Genomic DNA, 27,921 nt, shown 5'->3' on the forward strand with positions numbered 1-27,921 from the left:
AACAAAATTAATTTCAATACATTTATTGGAACATTTGTAGAGTGACTTGTAACATGGGAACATGTTACAAAGTGATTTTTTACAAAGTGAAGTGATTTGTAATATGGAAACATTTGTAGAGTGATACCAGTACAGTATTACTGTTTCTGAAGCTCCTCCTTGTGGCTCCCTAAAGTTGAAATGACTCGACTACTACCTCACATCACCCATGGCATTGTGTATGGCCTGCCAGAGACAAGAGCCAGATCCTGGGGCCCCTCACACAGATGCAGAGAACTCTGCCACCTCACCAAGAAAGCACCCAGAAAGTCTGAACCAATACAGATGACTGCCAAATTCAGAGACCGAAGTCTCAACACTGCCAAATGAAGCTACCCCATTGTAACCCCAACAATGTAAACAATCATCTGAATCTCTCAAAACAAGCACAAGCTCATTGAATTCCTCATTGCGAGGTAAAAGGTTATCAGCAACCTTTAATCTCACAATATTATCTCTCTCTCTCTTGATCCTCTTTATGGTTTGATGACATCAAGCCCTAGTGCTACATCTGATCTGGGGTAGCCACCCATCTCTGGGGAACCCTTCATGTTTCCATAGGCTATGCCAAAATGCAAATCTATTTTGAAATTCCTTAACAAGATTATTCTAACCAAATATACCTTTTCTTCTATTTGTTTTAAGGATGCTATCATCCCTACCCTAACTAGCACTGATGTAAATATGTCATCAAGACTTCTGATGCAAACTACACTAAATAGTACAGGCAATTGAACTGGTTGCAATTTGCATATTTTTTACTTTTCCATTAAACTTATCCAGGTCAGCAATAGTGGCCTTCTCCCAGTTTAGGTGTGTTCTTGGAAGGTGCTGAGAGTGAGATGCAAGGAAACAGCTTGCAAGGGATTCACATTATCTTGAAGCATCACGAATTTAGTCAGCACAACATTAAGTCATATCAGTCACAACCAGCCTTTTCCAGAGCATTAAATTGGTCACTCATAAGCAACATGCTATTATAACTTGTCCAAATACATTACAAGTCTGTCAAGTTTATTTATGGTGTTCAGGTAATGAACAGCTTCATAAATGTCCATCAATGTGTTGTTCTTCATTCATCCTCTTGGACAAGTCACATTTCTCACCAAGATCACTGAATCTCCCAGCTTGCCAGACATAAACACACCTCTTCAACACTGATTTGGCAGCCAAGAGTTCATTATTTTTTTAAAAGTTTTATAACCCATTTGAGACATGCAGCATCACTTACCTTTCTGTGGATGCTTACATTTAATTAGTGCCAACATCCATCCCAACTGAGGTCCAACCCACAATTGAGAGACGCTCGTCATTGGCTGCAAAACTGGCATAACCTGCAGCGTCTGTGGAAGAGCCAACAACATGGACAGCAGCCTTAGGCCCCATCACCCCCACCAAAGCACCCAAATACCTCATTTCCTAGCAATAAATGATGCGATATACAGCCCAAACTTGGTAAGAAAAAACTTCCAAGACATACTTCAACACTTACCCCTGACCCATCAAACAACTACTTGCAGGGTGCAGAGGTAAACAGCCAGCAAACAGCCCTACTTGACAGCACAGAAGCAGCTAGCTACATCTACACCATGACTGCCCAGCAGCCACTCTGGGTTTTCTCCCATTGGGCTTCTTTCCAGCTATCCCCTCCTGAAGCCCCTTGCCTCCACTTTTCTACCTCGGGCAGTGGGCAAGGACACCTGCTCTGCCACGGAGTCTTTGCCTTCACCTTTGGCTTCTGGGGCTTGGGGGAAGCCGAGCACTTGGGTTCCCTTGGATTCCAAGTAGTTCTTTGTCCCTTCTGATGAGGGCTTCTTGTTACAAGGGGTAGGGGTTCTTGTACCCTTCTAACTGAATGAGTTTTATTTAAGTGCAGATCCCACCAGGGTTCACTTTTATGTGCTGTTAGTCCTGTCGGGACCATCCTTCCAGAGGTTTCTGTAGGTTTCCGTCTTCTCAAGTCCCTCCGTCAGTGGCTTGAGAGGATCTCTTTAAGTACCTCCTGCGAGACCTGGTGTTTACCTCTATGATGGATCCAGCATCTTTTGAGTTTGGGTCTTCTCCTTACTGGATGCTCTATGAGGTGTCGGAGTCTTCCCTGGCGATAGTTGTAAGTTTCTCTAATATCGACATCTGGGAATAAGGGTGAGATGACTGAAGAGTACAACAGGATGATTATGCATAACGAGGGGAATATTAATGAGGCATTAAATATGGTGGCATTATTAAGTAAGTATCTCAATTTTGCTACCTGGAGATGTTTTGCAAGTATAGTACAGTGTGGCTTAATTTATCCATCCTATTTGTACATTTCAGGTGATGATTTCCTAAAGACCATAAAGCTCACAGACAAGCTTCATGTAGAAGAGATTGTGATAAATTTTGAGGTTGCTTTGTGGGGTGTAGTACGAGAGCTGCTACCATTTGTACACATTCACGGCTGCACATTGCATTGGACACTAGTTTGGCAAAAGGTTCAAGAATTATTGCTGCCAACTGCGTACTTTAAATATGGCCCAGTGTACAGCCTAGTAAAAAATCTACTAGCCTTACCATACCTACCAAAACACCACATACGTAAAAGCATTTGCCGAATTAAAAGTTGGCTCGCAGTTCACCCTTAACGACACAATATCACTGATTATATATAGACTATGTGACTGTGCAATAGTGTGTGTGTGGGCAGAGGGAAAACTGGTGTGCATTCAGACAACTGGTAAGAACCAACAATGATGCAGAAGGATGGCATCAATGTCTGAATCAAGGGCAGTCAGGGACAACTTGGCTTTATATATTTTAATTCCACTACTCTACCGTGAGGCGTCCTGGTAACCTTGCAATACCAACTGGTTGCAGAATAAAAGCTTAGGTCGAGTCGCCGCAAGGACAATAAATAGAAACAGGAACATTTGTTGAAACTTCAGAATTTTTACAAAGAAAAGCAGATAAGCACCTCACAGTTCCTCAAGGAGTGTTCGTGTTTTATCCCAGGAAGTTCCTGAACAACAAGAAGTATGATCTATCAACATTTCTCTTTTAGCTGATGAATGTATTAACTGTGTAGACTCAACACTATTAACCATAACTTTTCTATTACCCTGCAATATAAAATAATATTGACAATCATTTTAGGTATTAAAAAAATTCCTACCTCCAATGTTAACTATTATAATGTAAATACTACAGAAGTTGCAGTGCAAGGAGTCTGTTAGTTGTAATTGATGATGTAAAAATATTCACTGAGGTCTGATTAACACCTTTTACGCCCATGTAATCTATTTTTTTTGTGCCACTACTCACAAGTTGAGTATGGGGTGCAGAATAAATTGGCCTCCTTCGGCGGCAAAAACCGAGTTTTTACAAATTGTACTCTCAACGGGTTCAGGACCTGAACCCAAAGGTTAATAAGCTAAGCCATTTACATTTGCTAGGATCTATAGTTGCAAACAGTCATGCAATGGATTAATATCTATTTGTGTTACTTTAGTATAAAACATTGTTTCTAAAGCAGATGAAGTCACAATAATGTGGTTGAAAAATGTTGACCAAACCACACACTAGAAATTGAAGAGATGACGACGTTTTGGTCCATCCTGGACCATTATCAAGTCCATTGTCAACTTAATATGGTGGCATTATTTTCAAGTCACAATCAACTTTATAATGGTCCAGGACGGATTGAAACGTAGTCGTCTTTTCAATTTCTAGTGTGTGGTTTGGTCAACATTGTTTCTAAATGTATTTCAAACTCGAACTGTATTTTGCGATACCCACTTCCCCAGTAATAGTACTTAAGACATGCAACTTCACCAGTGTAATTATTTCAATCAATTTATATCGTAGCTATTATGTTAAACTCAAATTTTGCTACGATGTACCTCTTAAACTTATCTGTTGTGACTAAGGACCTGCCCGAAACACTATGCGTGTTAGTGGCTTTGCAAGAATGTAGGAACACCAATGTTATGTACTCTCACAACCCAATGTAACATCTTAAATATAAATAAATAAATTTCAACTATAAAGGGTATGGTTTGCACCTTGTTGTTCTAATAAGGGATGTCTTTTCTGAGAGTCCAACCACTTGGGCTTGCACAGACATCTTTGTGTGCAGAGGCAAGTGTTGTGGTGTTGACCTGCATGGGCCATGTGTGCAAAGCTTGAGGGGTTCTAACATCAACAATACAGACCATCAATGGCCAGCTCACATGTTGATATCGAGGATACTTCATACACAGGTGAGGTTGTTGATGACACACCTGCCAGCCACATACACCTGCACAATGTTGCGGTCGTCACCATTGTATAAGAATTTATGGATCTTATCTTCTAGTGTGTCCTGAGAGAAAAATAATAGGTAATACACATTAAATATATATGTAGTACACTTTGACCATTCAATGTAATCTTAAATCATAAAACTTTGCAAAAGTACAGTATTATGAAGTACTGTATTACAGTTAGTATACAAAAATTCAGAATTATAGCTTCAGACAGAAGTCCCCTAAACTGTATATGGCAATATAATTAGTACAGGCGAGTATAAACCGTATACTGAGGAAATCACACTAGAAAATAAAACTCAATAAAATAAAAAAATAAAACCAGTGTTGAATGTAATGAAATGCCATTTTCTGTGAGAGCCCCAGAGGCTCCCTGGAGCTATCGGGCTAATATGCAAATCATTAGACCAGGGAGTCTAATGATTTAATGATTGACTAATTGACTCTAATGAGACAATGGAGTTTAGCCTACCAGGGACCTTGAACCAGAACCTGGCCCCCCTCAGAGAGACACAGGGAGCAATGGCTCTGGAAAACCCCCGTGTGGTTGGGGTTTTTCCTTATCTGCCATCGACCGGGGTTAGGCACTCAGAAAGGTAGGCAGAACAAAACAGACCCCACATGGTAAGAAAATTGTAACCAAAAACCGAACAGAGAGGCAGAACTCCATCCAATCCCAAGCAAACACCACACCTTGTAGCTGTGCTACTTGTCCACACAGCCCTTACTCTCAGAGAGGGGGAGGGAGGAGTCCCAGATCCCCTCCTCCCCCAACGCTGGCTACCTAGCACTCCTTTGCGATAAGTGCAGTTTGCATGAAGGGTTTTCCTCCCAATGACTTCGAGACCACCTAGCACTCCAGTTCGAAAGCTAAGCATCAAAACAACGCGAAAAGCCACCAACCAGAGGGAGAGAGGGAATCAGGGAGCCTCTGGGGTTCACCCAGTAAATGGCATTTCATTACTGTAAATTCAATGCTGATTTTCTGTGGGGGGAGCCCCTTTGGCTCCCTGGAGCTACATAACCAAAGATAAGGAAAAAAGGGACATACCAGGGAGGCAGTTGCCACACACTCCTTAACTTGGAGCAGGAATGTTAACCAAATATCGGGCAGCCAGGATGCTGTTCGACCTCCAGAATCCCAGCGTCCAAATATCAGCCTGGCAGCCAAAGCAGCAAACTTCCTAATGTCATGGGCATGAGGATAGACCGCAGGTTGGCTAGACTTAACCTATGGACTACATCGGCCGAGAAAACTGGGTTGGTAAGAAACTGTGCGAGTCTAGAAAACACTTATTATCACTGATTCAGTGCCATACTAATGATCCAACTTTCTCAAAGTTTTATTGGCCTACCAGGAAGAATGAGTGGGTGGGTAGGGAGGCAGGGAGTCTGTACTGAAAACTGCCAGACAAGACACAACACTGGACAGACAGATCACATGTCTCCTTCCTGTTCACCCCCTCCCCCCACACCGACACCCACACCAACTCCTGACACCTTTTAGTTTGTCAATGTTCTTCCTGATTATATCGCATGTTATGGGTATATACCTTAATTCATTCTCTTCACCGCCTTCAAACACTTTTGTGGGTAATGTGATGTCATCTACTCTTTCTAGTGTGAACACTTATGTAAAGCATTCATTCATTGTTTCCTGCCCTTTTATTGTCCATTATAACCATTAAAGGGTCTAATGTGACACAAACAAGGAGCAACAGTTGCAAGCTCAACAAGCCAGAGTAAGACTGAGAACAGGAGATGCTTCTCCACCCACAGGGTTATTAACCTATGCAACTGCCTACCCGCCGAAGCCGTTGATAACAAAACTCTGTTAATCTTAAAAGTTCAGCTGTAAAAGATTAAGACAAATGGGGGGACCTTCAGCAAGCAGCCGGCTTCCTGTCCTTGTCGAGGCCACTAGTGTTTTACCCCTACTCAAATCTCTGAATATGTTAGATATTAAGTCACTGCACATTCTCTCTTGTGTATTATACATATATAAAATGCTGAACTGTAATGCCAATCCTGACCTCAAAAGCTTCATTGAAGGTTGTAACAGAACCCATGAGCACCACACCAGAAATAAATACAGTTTTGATATTCCAAGAGTACGACTTAATCAAACTAGAAATGCTCTACAAATCAAGGAACCCAGAATGTGGAATGATCTTCCCAACTATGTTAAAGACTGTACCTCTCTCAACCAGTTTAAGATAAAGACTAAACACTACCTAATAAATTCCCTGTAACCTACCTTACCCCTCTATTGTCAACCCATGTCTGTTATTTTTTTTTTTTTTTTAATCAACACTGTTTGTCAACCCATTGTATTTGTGCTGCTTTTTCAGTCATGTTCCCCCTTTTTTTATCTTTATTTGTATTTGTTCTCAACACATTTTATTCTTTATGCTCAATTAGTATTAAGTTCTAGATATTAATGTTTTCCTGCCCGAAACGCATTGCGTAACATGGCTTTAGGCATTGTATGTACTAGCTCTATCTATATATTGATCCATTAATGTAACATTACTTTTATGTATGTACCTTACCTGAATAAACATATTTATTTATTTATTTATGTTAGTGGCTCTCAGGTAAACTCAGGTATATAACTTGGCTAGTCTCATTGTTTAAGGGTGGGTGGCTCTATGATACCACACTATAAGCTCCAGGGAGCTACTGAGCTGTGTGATACCATGTAACAAGCTCTACTGTAAGGAGTTATTGAGACGATATCATGGAAAAGTTAGATAAATAATTCTAATTCAAATGCAAAACATATTGCTATATAAAACTAAAATTGTTACCTTGGGAAAGATGTCCAAAGGTGATCTGGGAAATTCCAGGTCAATCACAAGGGAATCAAACTCTTTCCCAACTTCAAAGTTACCAATGTAATCGTCCATGTTTACTACTGTAAAGGAAATATCCCGTTATTAACATCATGAGTGCGGGGAAATAATGCTACATTTGTAGTATATAAAAATACATTAGAAACGATACATTAATACGGAAAAATTTTGTTTAGACATGGGTTTCCTCTCGCCCTGCTGTTGTATACTATTGTTGGGGACAGGAAGCCTATTTGACTTATCCAAGTTCCACTAGGTCAACTATTGACCATCCTAAGATACAACCCACATCAATGGCTTAACTCCCACGTACCTATTTACTGCTAAGTGAACACAGGCGATATGATCACTACATACAAAATAATAACAGAAATCTAGAAAATTGACAAGGAAGAACTCTCGAAACCTAGAGCTTCAAGAACAAGAGGTCATAGACTCATGGTGGAAGGGGTGAAGAAGCTAGACTAGACACATACCTTGAGCACCTCCTAGTGTTGCTAAACGGAAGACCTCTGGTAGGGTGAGGAAGCGGTAGTCAGGTTTTTGTATAGCCAAGCTCTTGGACACGTCCAGTGCCCGTCGAAGGGCATCCAACACAGATGAGCTATATCCACCAGAACAATCTGTTCATAATTAAAAGCATATTACGTCACAATTTTTAAATTGATGCACTTATCTGTCATTATATAAGGGAATGTTTAAAAGAAGAGTATTTCTGAAGTGTCATTTTATAGAAGTCTCTTGCATTGTTGATCAACACACAAATAACAATTATTTGGTTAAAATATTATATTATTATTATTTTATTTAAGTAAAAGTACATACATACATACATACATACATACATACATACATACATACATACATACAGAAATACAAACATACATAGGATATAAGAAGATTGTTTGAATCATGAATTTTTAATCATACCAGGCTGGATAGCTTTGGGGAGCTTTAGAGGCTTTCCCCCCAGAAAAGTACTTAATTTCATCCTCATAGTTTTCTACCTTGTGCTCCAAACTCACACTGTATCTTGTACTACCCACTTCCCCAATATTAGTACAGTACTTAAGACATATCTTTACCAGTGTAATCACCTCTGTCAATTTATATTGTAGTTATTTCTCGATATAAAACCTTGCTACAATGTACCTTTTCATCTTACTTGATGTTAGATTAAGAACCTGCCCGAAATGCTATGCGTGTTAGTGGCTTTGCAAGATTTTACAAATACCAATCTTATGTAATCACACCAACCCATTGTACCTTCTTGTGAATAAATTATTATTACTGTATTATTATTATTATTATTAATTATTATTATTATTATACAGTGACCTGTATGAAGCAAGATCGGTGTGGACCGACACATTCAAGCAGTTGAACTGTTTGTCAACAGACGTACCTGTCCCAAGTCCAACCTTAATTCCTCGGTGAAGAAGCTGTCTGACATTACAGTGCCCGGAGAGTAAGGATGTATTAGAATTGGGGCAGTGAGAGACTCCAACATCACATTCTTTCAGCCGGTCCATTTCCTGTTCTTCCATCCAGATACAGTGTGCCATGATGGTCTGGGAGAAAGTCATACATTGTTACAGATCTGAAACAGTTCTAAAGCCTTACTGACAAATGATATGATATTGTAGGTGTTGTTACAGAATAATAGTTTGCATCAACTTTTACATTATAAGAAAATAAAACAAACCTCCTTTAATAAATAAAATGTTCACTTTATACAACACAAGCTACAGAAGCAGCAACATTGTAAAATACAGACTAGAATGACATCAACATTGTACATCACAGACAAAAGTTACAACATTATACAATCAATCAATAACTTTATTCATAAATGTCTGTTTCGTACATTTTTGCTGGCAATCGATTGACTCTGGCTCTATCCTTTTGAGCAGTGCTGTTCATAGCGGCGATGTTCTTCTGTGTAGTAGTGTGCGAGCCAGGAGTAACAAGAGTACTAGGGCTGCATGTGCCTAGGGCCACCTTCCCTAGATGCCCTGTAAGTATTGCCCTTGCGGTTTAGGATTATCTTCCATAAGTCATTCGGGAGACTACTTCCATGTGGTTCTTTTGTTACTCAGTGATTGCCCGCCCTTAGGATCAGCTGGGGTTGTTCTTATTCCTGTTTGACCTTGGGTAGGAGGTAGTGTCATTGCTGGCTAGGTCACAAGGTACTGTGCAGCTGTCTGATATATGCATAGCAGCCGGTTCTGTTCCCCTGGGGACGTTATGCTTTCGCAGTTTTTTTTTTTTTTTTTTTTTTTTTTTTTTGCCTGGCAGGGGTCTGCCTGGTGTGGCTGAAGGACCACTTGTATGAGTTTGGTGGCCATCCGCTAAGTCCCTGTGATTGAACACATCGCAGGGGTTCAGGTTTTAGTGTTTGCTTGGTAGCTCTAGGATAACCGCTTAGCAGTACCTTGCCTGGGTTTCCCTTAGCCTTTTCCCGGGGAAGGACTCTAGACTTGATAAACATTTGTGTGTGTTTACACGTTAAACACACCTGAGGGTGTGTTTGCCTTATAAACACACACAAATGTTTTAAGTTTCAAGTTGGGGAAAAAATAGTAATTTTGTATGCTGTGAGTAAACCTAAGTGACCAAGAAAAATAAAAAAATAACAGTGAACCCGTAAGGAAGATTTAACAAGATAATGTAAGATTGCCACAAAGAAGCTCACCTTTGCACCAAGAAGTCCTGAGGTGTCATAAACATCAGTGTAAGACTTTGACTCAGGAAAGAGCTCTCGAACAAAAGCAATTTCCGGGTGTGACTCACACAGATGACTCTGTATGTGACAGTTATATTTGCTAGCCAGTTTACCCAGTTCCTTCAAGTGATCTAAGGGGCAGGTAATAGCAAATCTTGGGGTTATGATGGGCTGAATCAATGGTGTCTGAAATCAGAAGAATCTAAAATTACATTCAAATAGAAAAACAAAATTACAAAAATGTAAAAACTTTTGTATACGGTATATGAATAAAAAAAGATTAAAGATATAAAAAAACAGCGTTGAATGTAATTAAACACCAGTTCTGGGTGTTTGAATGTAATTAAACACCAGTCCCGGAGGCTCCCTGCAGTTATCCAGACGGATATGAGCTATATTAGTGCGAGGTTATTAGTTATGGGAATTCTTCCCTTCTGGTCTCATCACATGAGATACGAAGACATGGCAGGATGTGCAGAATACCCCCCGTTGAAAAACAGAGGTGCAACTGGTACTCTGAGAGAGAACTCTAGCAACATCAGAGGTCCGAGACTGTTCAACACGCTTCCTCTACACATAAGGGGCATAACTGGCGGACCCCTCACAGTGTTCAAGAGAGAACTGGATAAGCACCTCCAAATGATACCTGATCAACCAGGCTGTGACTCGTACGTCAGGCTGCGAGCAGCCGCGTCCAACAGCCTGGTTGATCAGTCTGGCAACCAGGAGGCCTGGTCGACGACCGGGCCGCGGGGACGCTAAGCCCCGGAAGCACCTCAAGGTAACCTCAAGGTAGGTAACCAGTGACCACGAGCCAGAACATGCCCCCTCAGAGAGGCGCAGGGAGCAATGGCCATATGAGCACTCTACAGTTAGAGTATGTCATGTCTCCCATCGACAGGGAAAGCATCCAGAAAGATTGGTGAACTGGTTTCACCCTCTACCGGTGAAAATTGCAACCTATGTCCGAACACAGTTAACACTTTCGCGCTCTCGGCGAAGGTCACTCAGCCAACCGTATGTGCACGCGGCGTTTTTATCGCTTAAGCGTAAAAACAAAAATGTGTATACTCTTTTTACTTTTCTGACCTTAGTTTTCATGCTACGTATTTCATTTTGGTACCAACGTGTTCGCAATAAAATTCTCTAGAAGAACATCAGTAAAAAAGTCACAAAAGCTATAGAGATACCAGCATGAAATAAATAACTACGAAGATGAGTCGCCGTGAGCGCTCAACAGCAACAAAATGTTTTTACTCTTGGGATTATTATCACCTCTACAATTGTCCTACAGCCTTAATTTTGGTATCAATGGACTCCCAATAAAATTCCCAACACGATGATATGAATATAATCGTAGAATAATGGTCCCGGCCCACCCGCAAGAGTGTGGGAAGTGGGCGCACTGTTACCTGGTAACGGTGACCGGACGACACAAGCGCGAAACGTTGCTTTGAAAGTTTATACTTATTTCACTGTTCTGATATTATTATTGTATGTATGTCATTCATTTTTATGGCAATGTTTTCGCAATAGAATGTTCTATGAGCTAAATTATACTACACAAACTTGGACCAAATAGGTGTACTTACCAAGGGAAGGCTGATTGTGGAACAGTAAGTTGAGCATTTGTTGTTCTCTCCACCTTCTTCAGGTTCTTCATTCCTGAAGTTGCTCAACAGATGGTTTGTAGGTGGAGTGAAGCTGTTGCGGGTGGTTACTTCTTCACCACCCAATACACCTGTTTCCGGTGGTAATTGGTGTAGCAGGGAACAACACAGAGTGCAACACCACAGGTCTTGCATCCATAGTTCGTGTCCTTCCTTTTACCGGACCGTGCGCATGCATGACACTTGAGACGTTTGGGCAGTCTGTAAATTTCATGTTTCAGTTTGTAGTTCATGCGATTTTCTGAATCAACAATAGGGCGGCCAGGTCCTCTCGCCGGAGGTGTAACAGGAGTTGCAGGAGAGTCAGATTCATCTGACAAAACAGTTTCGTCAACTGGCAGTGTGGCAGACATGTCGGGTTCAGATTCGTTGTCTGCTTCATCTTGAGGTGGTGTAGTGAACAAAGGCCGCCTCACACCAGATGGTCCGGGAGTTGGCATGGCGTCAGCATTGGCAGGAGCTGTGTCATCATTTATGTCTGGAGCGTGCCGCAAGTGTTGAGATGATGATGATGTTTTAGGCCACTCCTCTGTGTCCCAGTGCAATAGGGCCCAGATTGCCACTTCGTGGAACTGTAGCAATGTTAGCTTTTTTCGATCAGTTGTGTTGTATTTGTACAAAACATTGGCATTATGCAATGCCATTTGCAGGAAATAAAAGATAATCTTTTTGGTCCACTTGTGAGTTTTCCTGGTAAAATGGTAATATTTAACCATTTGATCGAAGTGGTCCACACCTTTCATGAACTTATTGTACTCGCAAATTGCAGTCGGTTTGTTCACTGTTACCTGTTGTATTCCACTTGTTCCGTCTCGGTTGCGAATTCGCTTCCTTCGCTGAACTCGCTGAGTGTCTGCATTGTGGATGTTGGTAATGATTGAAACCACTCGCTTGTCTTTCCAAAGGAGAATGAAGGTATTATCTTTGCGGCGGTATACTGTGGTATCCAGTGGAAGTTTACCCTTGGCTAGAGCTTGCAATACCTTTGGGGCGCCGCGTAGCATTCTAATTGTGCCACATGTGTACACCCCAAGTTCTCTCAATGTTTCTTGAGTGCTTGTAGAAGTGCTTGGGCCTTGACCTTGATCCATTTTTGATGAAGTAATTGGGTATAATCCACACGGAAACGGGTAAAAATGCTCGAGTTTGGCGCGCGAGGGGAGCGTGATCGACTCACGACACGTGACACGAAAACAATGGGCCCGTCACGTGACCGGGTAGGCCAACGCGCCAGGCGGCCTAGTGGTGAGAAAGAGAACTTCATGGCGCGTCGTTTGAAACAAACCCCAATGAAATCGGATTAAAATTGAATTTTATACAAATATTTTAAAAGTAGATATAACTTTATGTCCACTATGCGTTTACGTTAGACGAAACCGAACGCGCCGGCGCGTCCAGATAGCGCGAAAGTGTTAAAGAACTCCTCCCAAAAGAAAACAAACAAGCAAATCGTAATCCAACTAGCAAGCCCACTCATTAGCACCCCCCACCCCTCCCCAAAAAGGGGGTTAGGGGGAGCCCCCACTCAGGTCAGCCGGCAGCTCACCACTCCAGTTCGTAAAATGATGAAAACCACCGACCAGAGGGAGGGAGGGTGTCAGGGAGCCTCCATGGCTCACCCAGAAAATGGCGTTGCATTACATTCAACGCTGGTTTTCTGTGGGGGAGCCCCGTTGGCTCTCTGAGGCTAACTACCCACAGAGAAGTAAAAACAGGGACTTACCCGGGAGGTGGCAGCACCACAGGTCACACGACTAAGAGGAAACAACAGGCCGTGACAGACATCTCAAAGCAACACAAGGACGTAGAGGGCCTGGAACCCTGACAAGATATTTGGTGGCCATGACCCTGTTCGATTTCCAAAACCCCCATGCCCGAATGTCAACCCAAGACATTCCCAAATACAGAAGCGAGAGCAACATATTTCCGCACATCAAGGACACAAGGGTAGACCGCAGGCTGGCTAGACTTGATAACCCAGCGGACAACCTGAGAAACACAAGTCCTGGAACAGGGAACCAGGAAAACCAAATCAACCCAGAGTGCATCCACTGTAACTGAACCAGTGGCCCACAGATAGCGACGTAAAGCCACAACTGGACACAAAACATGATGCACCCTCGGCCGAACCAACCAACCAAGCATCAACAATTCACCGACCCCTCTCTAAGCCAGCTATCTCATTCCTCGCCAGAAAAGCAGAAGGCTGCAAACTAACAAAACGACCACCATGACCAAAGGAGCAGAACCCCAGCACCGGAGAAGAGCATGAAGCTCCACAACCCAACTCCCAAGAGGTCAAAGTCAACAAAAACAAGGCTGCCATAAAACAATCCCGAACTGAAGGGGCCACCACAAGCCAAAGGGAGAAAAGAAAAGAGAGCACCTGGTCCAAAGACCAAGACAGCTCAAGCAGTGCATGAGCAGGCCGGAGGTGAAAAAACATATGGAAGAGCTTACAGAACACAGCAGAAGTGACATCCACCCCGAATGCAAGCAGCAGCGGTTCTGCCAACGCCGCACAATAAGAAGCGCCAGTATTCGGCATGAGATGCTGGTCCAGAAAAAGTCAAGAAAGACAGGACGAAACAACCTTAACAGACACAGACAACATCCCCCTAAGGGAAAGGAAATGGTGGAAAGGCTGCCAGGAAACTTCATGCTTCAGTTACTTAATATCTAACATATTAAACAATTCTGGGATGTAGAAAACATCTTGCCTGCATTTGTTTAATGTAGCAAATAAAATCCTCGGTATCAGAAAGCGATTGCTGAAGACTGGACTCGCAGTAGTACTCGGGAGCGTTGACCGTCATGTTGACTTTACCAATGAGGGCCCGCTGACCCCTGGCCTTCACCACCTGAGCCAGGACCTTGGAGGCCTCGAGGTGCAGGGTAGCATAGTACGAGGCGGTGGTGGTCCCGTTCCTTAGCAGCCGCTCCTGCACACCCCCATAATAATCCTCTCAATATATTAGCGAAACCAAAAGATAAAATAACACACGTATATCAATTACGGCCAAACATAAATGAGACTAACCACAACTCTGGGATAAAAGTCATGAGCGACCTTGACATCAGAGAACATGGCTTCCGTGGGGAAGGTGTACATCTTGAGCCAGTCCAGAAGTGGTAGGTCCAGCTTCACCCCATTGTTAACAAATTGAGGTGCATGGATGTGGGTGTCCACCAACCCTGGCATCAAAAACTGGCTGAAAACATGTTATCTTTAATCCTGAGCTGCCAGGGTCTAGTGAAGAGTAACTTATATTCAGTAATGAGGGTGACTGACTGCTGTTTACAAGCAGCTCTACTCTACCTTGTAAAATTCAACATATTAAGTCCCTGCCAGTTTGGCTTTCATTCCCAAAACCGTACTACTGATGCCATTATTAGCATCACCTCTAACCTGTAGTATCTCTGTGGCTCTATCATAAAAACTAAGAAGATTTGTTACGCAGGATCTTCCTGTTCAAAAAACAATCTTGTCTGTCCGTTATTATGTCATTACTCTCTAGGTGTTCAACCCATTTGGTTTTAACTATTTATTCTAGTGTTTTGACTACCACCCTTGTTAATGATAAGGGTCTATAATTTAGAGGTTCCTCTCGACAACAATTTTTATAGATTAATAGAAAATATTTTCCAGTTTGTTCAAATGCAATAATACCGATTTCTACTTTCTAATTGTACATCGGTACAGTATATATACAGTACAGAACTATGGTTCTAATCATTACTGTAAGTACCCTGTATTACCAAAACAGGAGGATGGGCTGAACATAATGGGCTCCAGAACGGGACCACAGCAATCTCTAAGCCGAACAAATTACACTTGTGGTGAGCAAATTACATATAACTGGGGTCCCGGTAGTAGAATCGGGTTTACGACTGTACAACCGAGACTGCTCCTCGAGTGTTTAAGACACTTATGGAGGACTAAAAGGAGATAGTGGTTGGACTTGCTGCATCAGAACTCGTGGGATCTCTGGAAGCGGGAGTACCTGTGGTCAACCAGCATCTCCATGACGACAGGTTAGCAGTCAATACTCGCCTGGAGTTAAGGTAGGTGATGCATGCATCCGTGAAGCCATAGTCAACCTTGAGCTGCTCTAGATTATTAGATGATTCCACGAACTGTATCTGTTAACAAAACAACCTTAAGTATATTATATAATTTAGAGTAACATTTAATTCAAAAAATTCAAATTCAAATGTTTATTCAGGTAAAGTACATACATACAAGGTGTGATACAAATATTGATCAATTTATAGATAGAGCTAGTACATACAATGCCTAAAGCCACTATTACGCAAAGCGTTTCGGGCAGTAAAAACACTAAAGACTAAAACTTAATACTAATTGAGATTAAAGTATAAAATGTGTTGAGAAAATATAAAAATAAAATAGGGGAACATGGCAGAAAAACAGCAAAAATACAATTTGGTCAACAAACAGCGTTGTTTAAAAATAGCAGACATGGGTTGACATTATAAGGGTAAGGTAGGTTACAGGGAGTTAATTAGGTAATGCTTAGTTTTTATCTGAAACTGGTTGAGAGAGGTACAGTCTTTAACATGGTTGGGAAGGTCATTCCACATTCTGGGTCCCTTGATTTGTAGAGCATTTCTAGTTTGATTAAGTCGTACTCTTGGAATATCAAAAAGGTATTTGTTAGAGAAGAGGCAGGCACTAAGGTCCCATATACAGTGTTAGAAATAAAGAACCCGGTTACTGACTAAATGAGGTCATAAACAACAATTAACATTACTTTTGTTAAAAAAATTACAATTGCAGATGAAATATTCCAAACTAGGTGGATAGGCAAGGTTTCCCCAGGATATTACACAGTGGTGGATGTGCTCATGTCAAAGACGAACATGTCGATAAGTGACAGTTGCAGCATGGACGGCTTCTTCCAAGCCCTGGCATGAAAACGCTTTTACTAAGCGCTGTACATACAATGCCTGAAGCCACATACACACAGCATGTCGGGCAAGATGTGGGGGGAAAAAAAACTTGGACTGAAACTTAATACAGTACTAATTGAGATCAAAACCATAAATTGAGTTGAAAAAAGAAAGAGAATTATAATAATTACATGATGGATAGAACAGCAGAAAATGCAACAGAACAGCAGAAGGAATTTTAACTAAATAAAAAGATTACAATTTTCTTTTAAGTTTATACATGGCAGATATCAGCAGTTAAACAAATTGGTCAATAATCAATAATGTTTGAAAATAACAAGACATAGGTTGACATTTAGGAGGTAAGGTAGGTTACATGGAGTTTATTAGGTAGTACTGTACAGTACTTAATTTTTCTTTTGAACGGGTTGAGAGAGGTACAGCCTTTGACATGATTGGGGAGGTCATTCTACATTCTGGGGTCCCTTAATTTGCAGAACATTTCTAGCTTGGTTAAGTTGCACTCTTGGAAAATCAAATTCAAATTCAAATGTTTATTCAGGTAAAGTACATACATACAAGGTGTGATATAGATATTGATGAGTTTATAGATAGAGCTAGTACATACAATGCCTAAAGCCACTATTATGCAAAGCGATTCGGGCAGGAAAAACACTAAAGACTAAAACATAATACTAATTGAGATAAATATAAATACTAATTGAGATAAACATAAATACTAATTGAGTATAAAATGTGTTGAGAAAATATAAAAATAAAAAAGGAGGGGAACATGGCAGAAAAACAGCAAAAAATACAATTTGGTTGACAAACAGCATTGTTTAAAAAAAAAGCAGACATGGGTTGACATTATAGGGGTAAGGTAGGTTATAGGGTAAGGGTATAGGGTAAGGTAGAAACAAATAGGTATTTGTTTCTAGTTTGGTGCCCATGGGTTCTGTTACAGCATTCTAATTTCATCTTCGTAGTTATGAGCTTTAAACTGAGTTTCGTAGTTATAAGCCTACACTGAGCTTTAAATTTGCTCTGTATCTAGTGTTACCCAATCTCCCAAATCTTTATGTACTTAACCCAAACAACTTTATCATTGTGTTCATTGCTGTCTTTTATGTGCTAGCCATATGCTGTATTGTGCCTACTAATTTTTGTTAAACTACCATTCAAGCTGTCATTTCAATCAATCTGAGCTACCTATGTGCTTTAATATACCTACAATTTTCTCTCTTCTTTTATTTTTTTCTTGCTTTGTAACTGTTATCATTTTTTATAAATTTTGCAAGTATTTACCTACTTAAAATTTTCTTAGATTAAGGACCTGCCTGAAACGCTGCGCGTACTAGTGGCTTTACAAGATTGTAATTACTATGCTATGTATCCTCAATCCCAATGTACCTTCTTGTATATATATAAATAAATAAATAAATAAATAAATAAATTCTAGGAAGCTTTTAAGGCTAGGATTGGCATTACAGTTCAGAGTTTTATATATATAGAGTACAATTGAGAGGATGTACAGTGACTTAATATCTAACTTAATATCTATTAATAACATCATGTTTGTAACTCATTTTCAATGTTTTACCTGAATAGATATCTTATCTTATCTTACATACCGAGTGGGTAAACTTTTATACCACCATTAGCACAACTCCTCATCTTTGCCATCCTGAGTCCATTTCCACTCATATGTTAATTTTTCTCATCATCCTCGTCATCATCATCATCCTCATCAGAAGCATTGATAACTTTCAATCTGCCAAATTATGAAAATTGATGTATCACTGTGAGTGTCACATCTTTCAACATCACAACATTTCGACAGTCTCCGTGGTGTAGTGGTAAGACACTCGCCTGGCGTTCCGCGAGCGCTATGTCATGGGTTCGTATCCTGGCTGGGGAGGATTTACTGGGCGCAATTCCTTAACTGTAGCCTCTGTTTAACGCAACAGTAAAATGTGTACTTGGATGAAAAAACGATTCTTCGCGGCAGGGGATCGTATTCCAGGGACCATAGGATTAAGGACTTGCCCGAAACGCTACGCGTACTAGTGGCTGTACAAGAATGTAACAACTCTTGTATATATCTCAAAAAAAAAAAAAAAAAAATCACCACTCCTGCAGTCGTCAGGAGGAAAACCTTCATGCAAATTGCACGTATCGTGAAGAAGGAGGAGGTATTGATGCTTACAGGTCTCCTGATCACCCGCTTCTGGTTTACCCATCATAGCGCCCACTTCTCAATACAAGGAGGTGGGATACGAGGCTGTAGTGGGAGAAACGGCATGCAGCCACTTCAACACTCAGGGATCGAGGACCGACCCAGCAATAACCAAGGACATCGCTCTACCAACCAGTCTAACATTGACAGTCAACCAACGTCATAGTGAACTCTCATCAATATCTTGACGTGTTCATCTACGGTACTTCTAATTACTGACTAAGACAAGTGTAACACTGGGCTAGGAGCATGTCAAGACTGCTTTACCTTACTGTCACGGACGCCGAGAGCCGTGTGTGGGAGAATGACCATAGGCTCCTCCTTGGTGGCATGCACAACACTCCCCACAAATACCTTCATCCTCACTCTCCGGTCCTGAAATACAAAGATAAACACCATTATAATTATGAAAAGTGATGAACTGCCTTTAAACCTAGTGAAATAATGTGTTTACTTGATAAAGGACTTAAAATATTAAGAATTATTCTTAGGACCAAATTCAATAGCTTCTTTTCATCAATTGGTGGTAACCTTGCCAGAAAAATCCCAGAGACCCAGAAACATGTTACTACATATCTCACCGGCAGGTATCCTAACTCTCTACTCCTTTAACCAGTCAGCCCAATTTCTTTCTTTATTATGCACCCCATATCCATCCCGTGGGCGGTGGTGTAAAGGATTACAGAGGCACATAATCGGTTCAGGAACTGAACCCTCTAGTTCGCTCAGCTAAGCAAATAACAATGACGCTAGTTACAAAATTATTAATGTTGTATACACATGTACACACTTTCATACATACATACATATATATATATATATATATATATGTCGTACCTAGTAGCCAGAACTCACTTCTCAGCCTACTATTCAAGGCCCGATTTGCCTAATAAGCCAAGTTTTCCTGAATTAATATATTTACTATAATTTTTTTCTTATGAAATGATAAAGCAACCCCTTTTCTCTATGTATGAGGTCAATTTTTTTTATTGGAGTTAAAATTAACGTAGATATATGACCGAACCTAACCAACCCTACCTAACCTAACCTAACCTATATTTATAGGTAAGGTTAGGTTAGGTAGCCAAAAAAAGCTAGGTTAGGTTAGGTTAGGTAGGTTAGGTAGACGAAAAAACATTAATTCATGAAAACTTGGCTTATTAGGCAAATTGGGCCTTGAATAGTAGGCTGAGAAGTGCGTTCTGGCTATTAGGTACGACATATATATATATATATATATATATATATATATATATATATATATATATATATATATATATATATATTATATATATATATATATATATATATATATATATATATATATGTCGTACCTAGTAGCCAGAACTCACTTTTTGGCCTACTATTCAAGGCCCGATTTGCCTAATAAGTCAAGTTTTCCTGAATTAATATATTTTTTCTAATTTTTTTCCTTTGAAATGATAAAGCTACCCATTTCATTATGTATGAGGTCAATTTTTTTTTATTGGAGTTAAAATTAACGTAGATATATGACCGAACCTAACCAACCCTACCTAACCTAACCTAACCTATCTTTATAGGTTAGGTTTGGTTAGGTAGCCGAAAAAGTTAGGTTAGGTTAGGTTAGGTAGGTTAGGTAGTCGAAAAACAATTAATTCATGAAAACTTGGCTTATTAGGCAAATCGGGCCTTGCATAGTAGGCTGAGAAGTGAGTTCTGGCTACTAGGTACGACATATATATATATATATATATATATATATATATATATATATATATATATATATATATATATATATATTATATATATATATATATATATATATATATATATATATATATATATATATATATATATATAGGAGTACCACCTCTAGCTGGAAGAAGGGGGACCCATAGCCTCGGAGGAAACCACGCATAACGCATTAGAGGGAATGTTTAGATCCCCTCCAATACAGTTTCTGTGTGCTTTTCTCCTACCACCCATATATATATATATATATATATATATATATATATATATATATATATATATATATATATATATATATATATATATATATATATATATACATATATATATATATATATATATATATATATATATATATATATATATATATATATATATATATATATATATATATATATATACATACGTATATATATATATATATATATATATATATATATATATATATATATATATATATATATACATACGTATATATAAATACATACACATACATATCTAATCACCCACACAAATACACACATCAATAATCTGTGTCACAAAGAGGTGTCACAAGTGACATTACAAGAAGCTCACAACAGTCACTATACAAGGCACTTTACATCTATGATGAGTCACACAGTTACCATCGATGATATATTAGAGTGCTGCCCATGCTCTTGCTGTTCAACAGAGCTACCCATAGCTCTACTGTTCAACAAATCTCTAGTGTCATACTTTTCTTGATATCCTTAAAAAAGCCAGAGTGATGCCAGTTCGTAAAGGAGGTGAGATAGCTAATATAAATAATTACATACCAATATCAAATCTACCTATACTTTCAAAAATATTTGAAAAATTATTTTCTACCAGCTCTATTCTTACTTTGTAAAACTCAACATCAAAAATCAAAATCAAAATGTTTATTCAGGTAAAAGTACATGCCTCTGTACACAGAAGATAAGTTACAAACATAATGTTGGATTTATAGATAGAGCTAGTACATATAATATCTAAAGCCACTAATACGCACAGCGTTTCGGGCAAGGTGTGGGGAAAAAAACACTTAGACTAAAGCTTAATACTAATTGAGATTAAAGTATAAATTGTGTTGAAAAAAGCAAAAAAAAAGGGGGGGGGGTGAACGTGGCAGAAATCAGCAATTATACAACTTGGTCAACAGTATTGTTTGAAAATAGAAAGAATGGGTTGACATGGGTTGACTACCTACAATGGGTAAGGTAGGTTACATGGAGTTTATTAGATAGTATCCCTGTCCTCTTCTCACAGTAACACTTCCCTGCCCTCCCCTCACAGTAACACTTCCCTGCCCTCTTCTCACAGTAACACTTCCCTGCCCTCTTCTCACAGTAACACTACCCTGCCCTCCCCTCACAGTAACACTTCCCTGCTCTCCCCTCACAGTAACACTTCCCTGCCCTCCCCTCACAGTAACACTTCCCTGCCCTCCCCTCACAGTAACACTTCCCTGCCCTCCCCTCACAGTAACACTTCCCTGCCCTCCCCTCACAGTAACACTTCCCTGCCCTCCCCTCACAGTAACACTTCCCTGTCCTCCCCTCACAGTAACACTTCCCTGCCCTCCCCTTACAGTAACTTCCCTGCCCTCTTCTCACAGTAACACTTCCCTGCCTTCCCCTCACAGTAACACTTCCCTGCCCTCCCCTCACAGTAACAATTCCCTGCCCTCCCCTCACAGTAACACTTCCCTGCCCTCAAAGGCTCGTTATTGGGAAGGCAGTCAGTATGGTGCAAGACTGTGTAATGACGCCGTATTTGATGTCAGAGCACGAGAGGTTTTTGTTACAAATAACAAGCTAAGGTAGCCAGCAGTGTGCCGCTGGGCTGCATGAAGGATTACAGAGCATAGGTTTAGTTCTACTGTACCATTAGTTTACATTGTATCCCCATATCAGAGGTTGGCTGGTTATACTTGCTTCGGGTTCACTAGGAGAATACCTTCTAATATCTTTAAATTAATATAGTTGCAGGGCTCAAAGTATCTGATTAGATCAATTGGCATAAATGATAGCAGGGCATTCACCTATATAATGTTAATTTGTATCACAGTTCACTAGTGCTCGATGTTGGGGCGATTCATTGTGGCCTAAGTTTCACGATAACCCAGCCTAATTCTCGCAATTACAGGCACTCTATAGTGGATGGTTTTGCTGCTCATTACATCAAATTCAAAGCTTTATTCAAAACTAATCTTACTACAGTACTAGTACTTTCTGCTCTTTTGAGTGATAGGGATTGCTCTTGTGTCATACCTAGCCTCGGGAAGTAGTGGTTTTTAACAGGTTACAAAGGTCTATTTCAGTTTCACGTTTGTTACATGCAGCTTTAGCTAGCTTGTGTGTATCATGATGTTTGATAATACCCATGAGAGATCATATCCATACAAAGAAAATTTTGAAACTCTTGCTTGGTGCATAAATGAGTTACAGGAAATTACCGATCTTGTACATTAAGTGTACTTATTGGTAACTGAGGTGCAGCTAATAGTGTGTGGCGTTAAACTACATGTCGAGTCTTTCACTAGTACACTACATGTTTTTGTCGGACAATCATGCTGTTGCGACCTGTTTACGGCTTCACAAAACCACCACATCTCATATGGCCGTAGATTACTTATAAAGGAACCAATAGTATCACGAGCTTTGAATAGCACTGGATTGTTCTTACTGTTTTCGGTGTAAGATGTGACCGACATGTACACGCCACACCCACAATATTCAGTTGAATGAGGCTGGCAGTAATGCCATTTAGTATATACTGGCAGCCTGCTGGTAAGTTGACATGGCTTACTGGCATCTCAGTAGCACTAGTCAGTTTGTCATTAATATGTGCTGGAGATGTTCAGTCTCTCATGACTTTGATACAAAAGGTCGTGTTTAGGAGCATTTTGTACTTTAATGGTTTCACCCTAAGTGTTGCGGAAACTTATGTCTAAGGGGTTGTAGTCAATTTGAGATTTAATGACCATGTAGAACATTCTGGCATATTTTACACCGACACAAAAGTGTTTAACAGCAAGTGATTTTCAGAATGCACAATCTAGACTGCTTAATTAGGGACTTAGGTCTGTTATATTGGTCATCTCCGGATAACCCGCCACCTCATCAGTAGGCAAACAGCAAGGGCCGCTGTATGTCTTGTCGCCAACTAGACTAAGTTGAACACATGCACAGTCGTGAGCAAGTCTCTTTCATTGGTATGTAAGGGGGGGAGGATAAAACTTTGTAACTGCTTTTTGAGGTATCAAGATGTTTAAAAAATTATCGCATTTTGTTTTGATATTATCGGCAAAGTAATATTTGAATTATATTGTTAATATAAACTTTTCTTTACTGTTAATATTTTAAATGAATGACCATTTTATATCAGAATTCTTTATCGTGACGAATTGGAGCATATGATCAAATATAATCAAATATAATCCTAGAAGCATGTAGCACAAGCCGTAACTTCCATTTACTATAGTAAACAAGCAACACTTAATGAATGAACGTCTATGTCGCTTGTGTCAAGAATAATGATTGGATCTTCAAACAGATTACTATACGTTGTTAATATATTGTTTTAGTATTATCACCATTTATGTAAGTATAGTACTGTTTATTTCATTATGCACGTCTAATAGTTACATACATTCACCCCCCCCCCATTTACCTGGAAAAGATCAAGGCAAATGGGGGACCGTCGAAAAGCCGCCGGCTTCCTGTCCTCGTCGAGGCCACTAGGGTTAGTGGCCCTCAGGTGAATCAGGTTTGCAATAAAGGAAAAAAAAATTGTTTTAAAATGTGTGATATGCTTATAATAGCTGCATATTTGTCATTTATTATTTGGCAAATTCCCATTTCGATTTTTAAATGTCTATTCTAAACCAAATCTAGTAATTACTTAAGTGTAATTACAAGATAAGAGCTATACTCGTGGTGTTCCGTCTTCCCAGCAATGTCATAGCGCTTTGAAACCTGTTTTAGATTCCACCACCACTTGTTCCAACCATCTACCACTCTGCGAAAGTGAATTTTCCTATATTTCTTCAACAGCTTTGTTTAGTTAATTTCAATATATGACCTCTTGTTCATGAAGCTCCAGGTCTTAGAAATTCTTATCATTTTTTGTCAATTCCCGTTACTATTTTAGTATTCAGTGATCAAGTCGCCTCTTTCTTTTCTTGTCTTCTAGTTTTGGCATATTTAATACCAAAACTCTCTTGTAGCTACTAGCTAGCTCTTGTCTTTCAATTCCTGAAGGCATTGTAACATTTGTTTACGAATACAAGTTTGGATGACAAGACTCTGAGTTAACTCTGACTCAAGAGTTAATTAAGTGGATTTTTATGTTTATTTAATATAGTCTTTGCTACAGTGGTTGGTCGTTGAAAGCAATGTGTCGTGATAGCTGAGACAAGGACTGGAGCAGAGAGCTCGAGCAAGGCCAGAGTGTTTGAGAGCTCTTATGGGGACTGAGATCATAGCGCTGACGTAGATGGCAGCCTCACCAGCTGCTATACGCGCTGCAGGTAACGCCGACGTAGATGGCAGCCTCACCAGCTGCTGCAGATGACGCCGACGTAGATGGCAGCCTCACCAGCTGCTATACGCGCTGCAGGTGACGCCGACGTAGATGGCAGCCTCACCAGCTGCTGCAGATGACGCCGACGTAGATGGCAGCCTCACCAGCTGATGTAGGTATGGCAGGTGTAAATCTATACATGCACACTCTACCTAGATCAGGCTGACATACTAGCATCTGTTGCAACCTGTGGCACCGTACAAACCTTCCCAAGGAAATTTGAGCGCCAGAATTGTTAAATTTACCTGGAGGGCCACTAATACTAGTGGCCCTCAGGTAAAGGGCGACGAGGACAGACTTCCTAGGCCTCGACGAGGACAGGAAGTGTAGTGTATTGTGAGGACTAATAATAAACAGAAGCTCCCCTATGACTCTGTAATATCCCCATTGGTCAAACTATTATGTATTAGCGATAAGACCTACCATTAATGTATGATGACTTACTGTAAATATGTAGCTCTTGTAATAGCACTTTCTCTGTAACTAGGTGACATTGTAACTATAAGGTGTGAAGGATAGAAGAAATTGTTAATGTAATAATCTAAGATGAGGTCTGATAAAGACCTTTTGTGCCCTCTGTAATGCTTTTGCGCTACCGCTCACAGGATGAGTATGGGGTGCACAAAAAACTAGCCGCCTTCGGTGGCAACAATCAAAATCAATGTCAAAAGTCGCCCCATTTGTCAATTATGATTGTTTTTAAGCCAGATTTTAAAGTTCAACGGGGTTTTGTCAATTACGGCTTCGGCGGGTTGGCGGTTCCATGGGTTTATAGTAATAATTCATTCTGTCGGGGGGGGGAGGGGGGGGGAAGGAAGCCAGAGTATATTCATATATTCATACACGTTAGTCTTTTATCGAGGCTTCCCCCCCCAGGTCAAATTACTGATCCCGCCCAGGATGTAACCCCAAAACTGACTAACTCTTGAGTACCTACTTACTGCTTGGTGAACAGAGGCATTAGGTGAAAGGAAATATGCCCAACAATTTCTGTCCCGCCCGGGATTCGAACCCGGAATACTCGATTGTGCATAGAGAAAGAACCCGACTGTACTACCGGGACCCTTATAACCCTGTGGGTGAAAATTAAAAGTTTGTCTTGTATTGTTGCTTGCAGGAGAAACTGTTGTTCCTCGTTAGTTACATGTGACGTTTCGAAGAAGTTGGCCACATCAACATTATAACAGAGGAGGAAAGAGCTGGGCATGAAGTGCCTCACTCCTGGTTGATACCTGGTTGGATACCTGACTCCCTCGTAGTCAGCGAGAGGTGGTAACTACAAGGCAGGATGCAAGTCCGTCATTGTGTGATCAGTGGTGACACCTGGGGTAGCCAGGAGCGGTGACCATGCTGGTGGCCCTCACACCAGCCTACCAGGGCCACCTAGCTGGAGCTGTCCTCGCCCACAGGTATACACCACCCACACGACAATTATCAACAGAAGGCACCAACCCGGGAAGACTATGTAGCCAGATGAACACGCGAATAAAACTCATAAGTGTACTTGATATGAATTATAAAGCGAGTTCTAGACTGTCGTAATCATACATAACAACGATCAAATTTTTTTATATGGTCTATACAACAAAATTTAGAGAATACTGTAGTCGACTCAATTTGGTGGAGATGAGTATATCCTTCACGTAACACAAAGACAGCGAGCACATAAGTGCAACGAAAAGTACGAGCAATCGTGTAGCGAGGAGCTGGTCATTGCATCTCTAAGGATAAGGGGTGGAAAAAAAACAGTGAAATAATAAGTAGTAAGAGAGGAACACTCACACAGCGTGTCCTCGACGGCGGCCAAGCACAGACTGGTGGCCGTTGGTGCGTCCCGCTTATTGCTGCGCGCTTCTTAGTCTTAATAATGTTACCTTCTTTCGACACGTTTCATAATATATTGCACAAAATATAAATACATTTCTGGAATTTTAACTGCACTAGATTTTTTACAGTTATTGTTATTTTAAAATACATGTCTACATATGTCAATGTATTTATTATCTTCATTGATTTATTCAGTCATCTTCATGTGAAATAAAACAGTAAGTGATCATGCAAAAATAATGGAGACACTCAAGGTCTGCCATATAGGAAAAAAAAGAGGACCACTGACGAAATGAAGAACTAACACCAACACATTCCATCAACTGCCAGCTGCTTGCCAGCTCACCCACCGTGTACTGAAAATGATGCCCCACTCACCCTTACTACACTCTACTTAAGTTCAAATCCGCGGTGGTTGGGCCACCAAACTTTACCTCCGCTCGCTGAATCTTCTCCAGTTCCTGGCTCAGGATTTTAAGACGGATGAATAAAGACAGAGACTACAGGATGACCTGGATAAACTGGAGGAATGGTCTAGAAAATGGCTACTAAAGTTCAACTCAGGAAAGTGTAAGGTGATGAAATTAGGCGAAGGGAGCAGGAGGCTGAACACAAGGTACCATCTGGAAGGTGAAATCCTGCAAGAGTCAAATAGAGAGAAAGAATAAATAAAAAATAAAATAAATAAATAAATAAATAAAAAGATCTGGGGGTTGAGATCACACCGAACCTGTCCCCAGAGGCCCACATCAAAAGAATATCATCAGCGGCGTATGCTAGACTGGCCAACATAAAAACTGCCTTTAGAAACTTGTGTAAGGAATCTTTCAGAACACTGTATACCACTTATGTAAGACCAATACTGGAGTATGCAGCTCCAGCCTGGAGTCCATAACCAGTTAAACACAAGACAAAGCTAGAGAAGATTCAGCGATATGCCACCAGTCTCGTCCCAGAACTGAGAGGAATGAGCTACGAGGAAAGGCTAAATAAGGAGCTGAACCTCACATCCCTGGAAAACAGAAGAGTAAGGGGAGACATGATAACCACC

The 27,921-nt window shown here is 40.4% G+C and overlaps 1 protein-coding gene across 10 annotated transcripts; it reads right to left on the minus strand.

The window, feature by feature from the left end:
- Positions 1-7: 7 nt before the first annotated feature.
- Positions 8-26,895, minus strand: LOC123747087 (guanine deaminase). Of its 10 annotated transcripts, none has more exons than XR_006771627.2 (11): positions 26,826-26,895; positions 18,990-19,097; positions 15,627-15,715; positions 14,613-14,784; positions 14,293-14,514; positions 9,873-10,088; positions 8,583-8,748; positions 7,654-7,800; positions 7,133-7,239; positions 4,080-4,378; positions 8-1,382 (listed from the first exon to the last, which is right to left on the minus strand). XR_006771627.2 is itself a non-coding variant. In XM_069317290.1 (11 exons), exons 2-10 carry the CDS (start codon positions 19,080-19,082, stop codon positions 4,268-4,270), a joined length of 1,323 nt encoding a protein of 440 aa, XP_069173391.1. In that variant the 5' UTR covers positions 19,083-19,097; positions 26,826-26,895; the 3' UTR covers positions 8-1,382; positions 4,248-4,267. The 10 variants fall into 10 exon arrangements, 8 of the variants coding, with proteins under 8 accessions (XP_069173391.1, XP_069173390.1, XP_045585052.2 ...); XR_006771626.2 differs by having other exon boundaries at positions 8-2,172; XM_069317290.1 differs by having other exon boundaries at positions 4,248-4,378.
- Positions 26,896-27,921: the final 1,026 nt, after the last annotated feature.

The sequence above is a fragment of the Procambarus clarkii genome, chromosome 87 (genome assembly GCF_040958095.1).
Source record: "Procambarus clarkii isolate CNS0578487 chromosome 87, FALCON_Pclarkii_2.0, whole genome shotgun sequence".
NCBI lineage: Eukaryota > Metazoa > Arthropoda > Malacostraca > Decapoda > Cambaridae > Procambarus > Procambarus clarkii.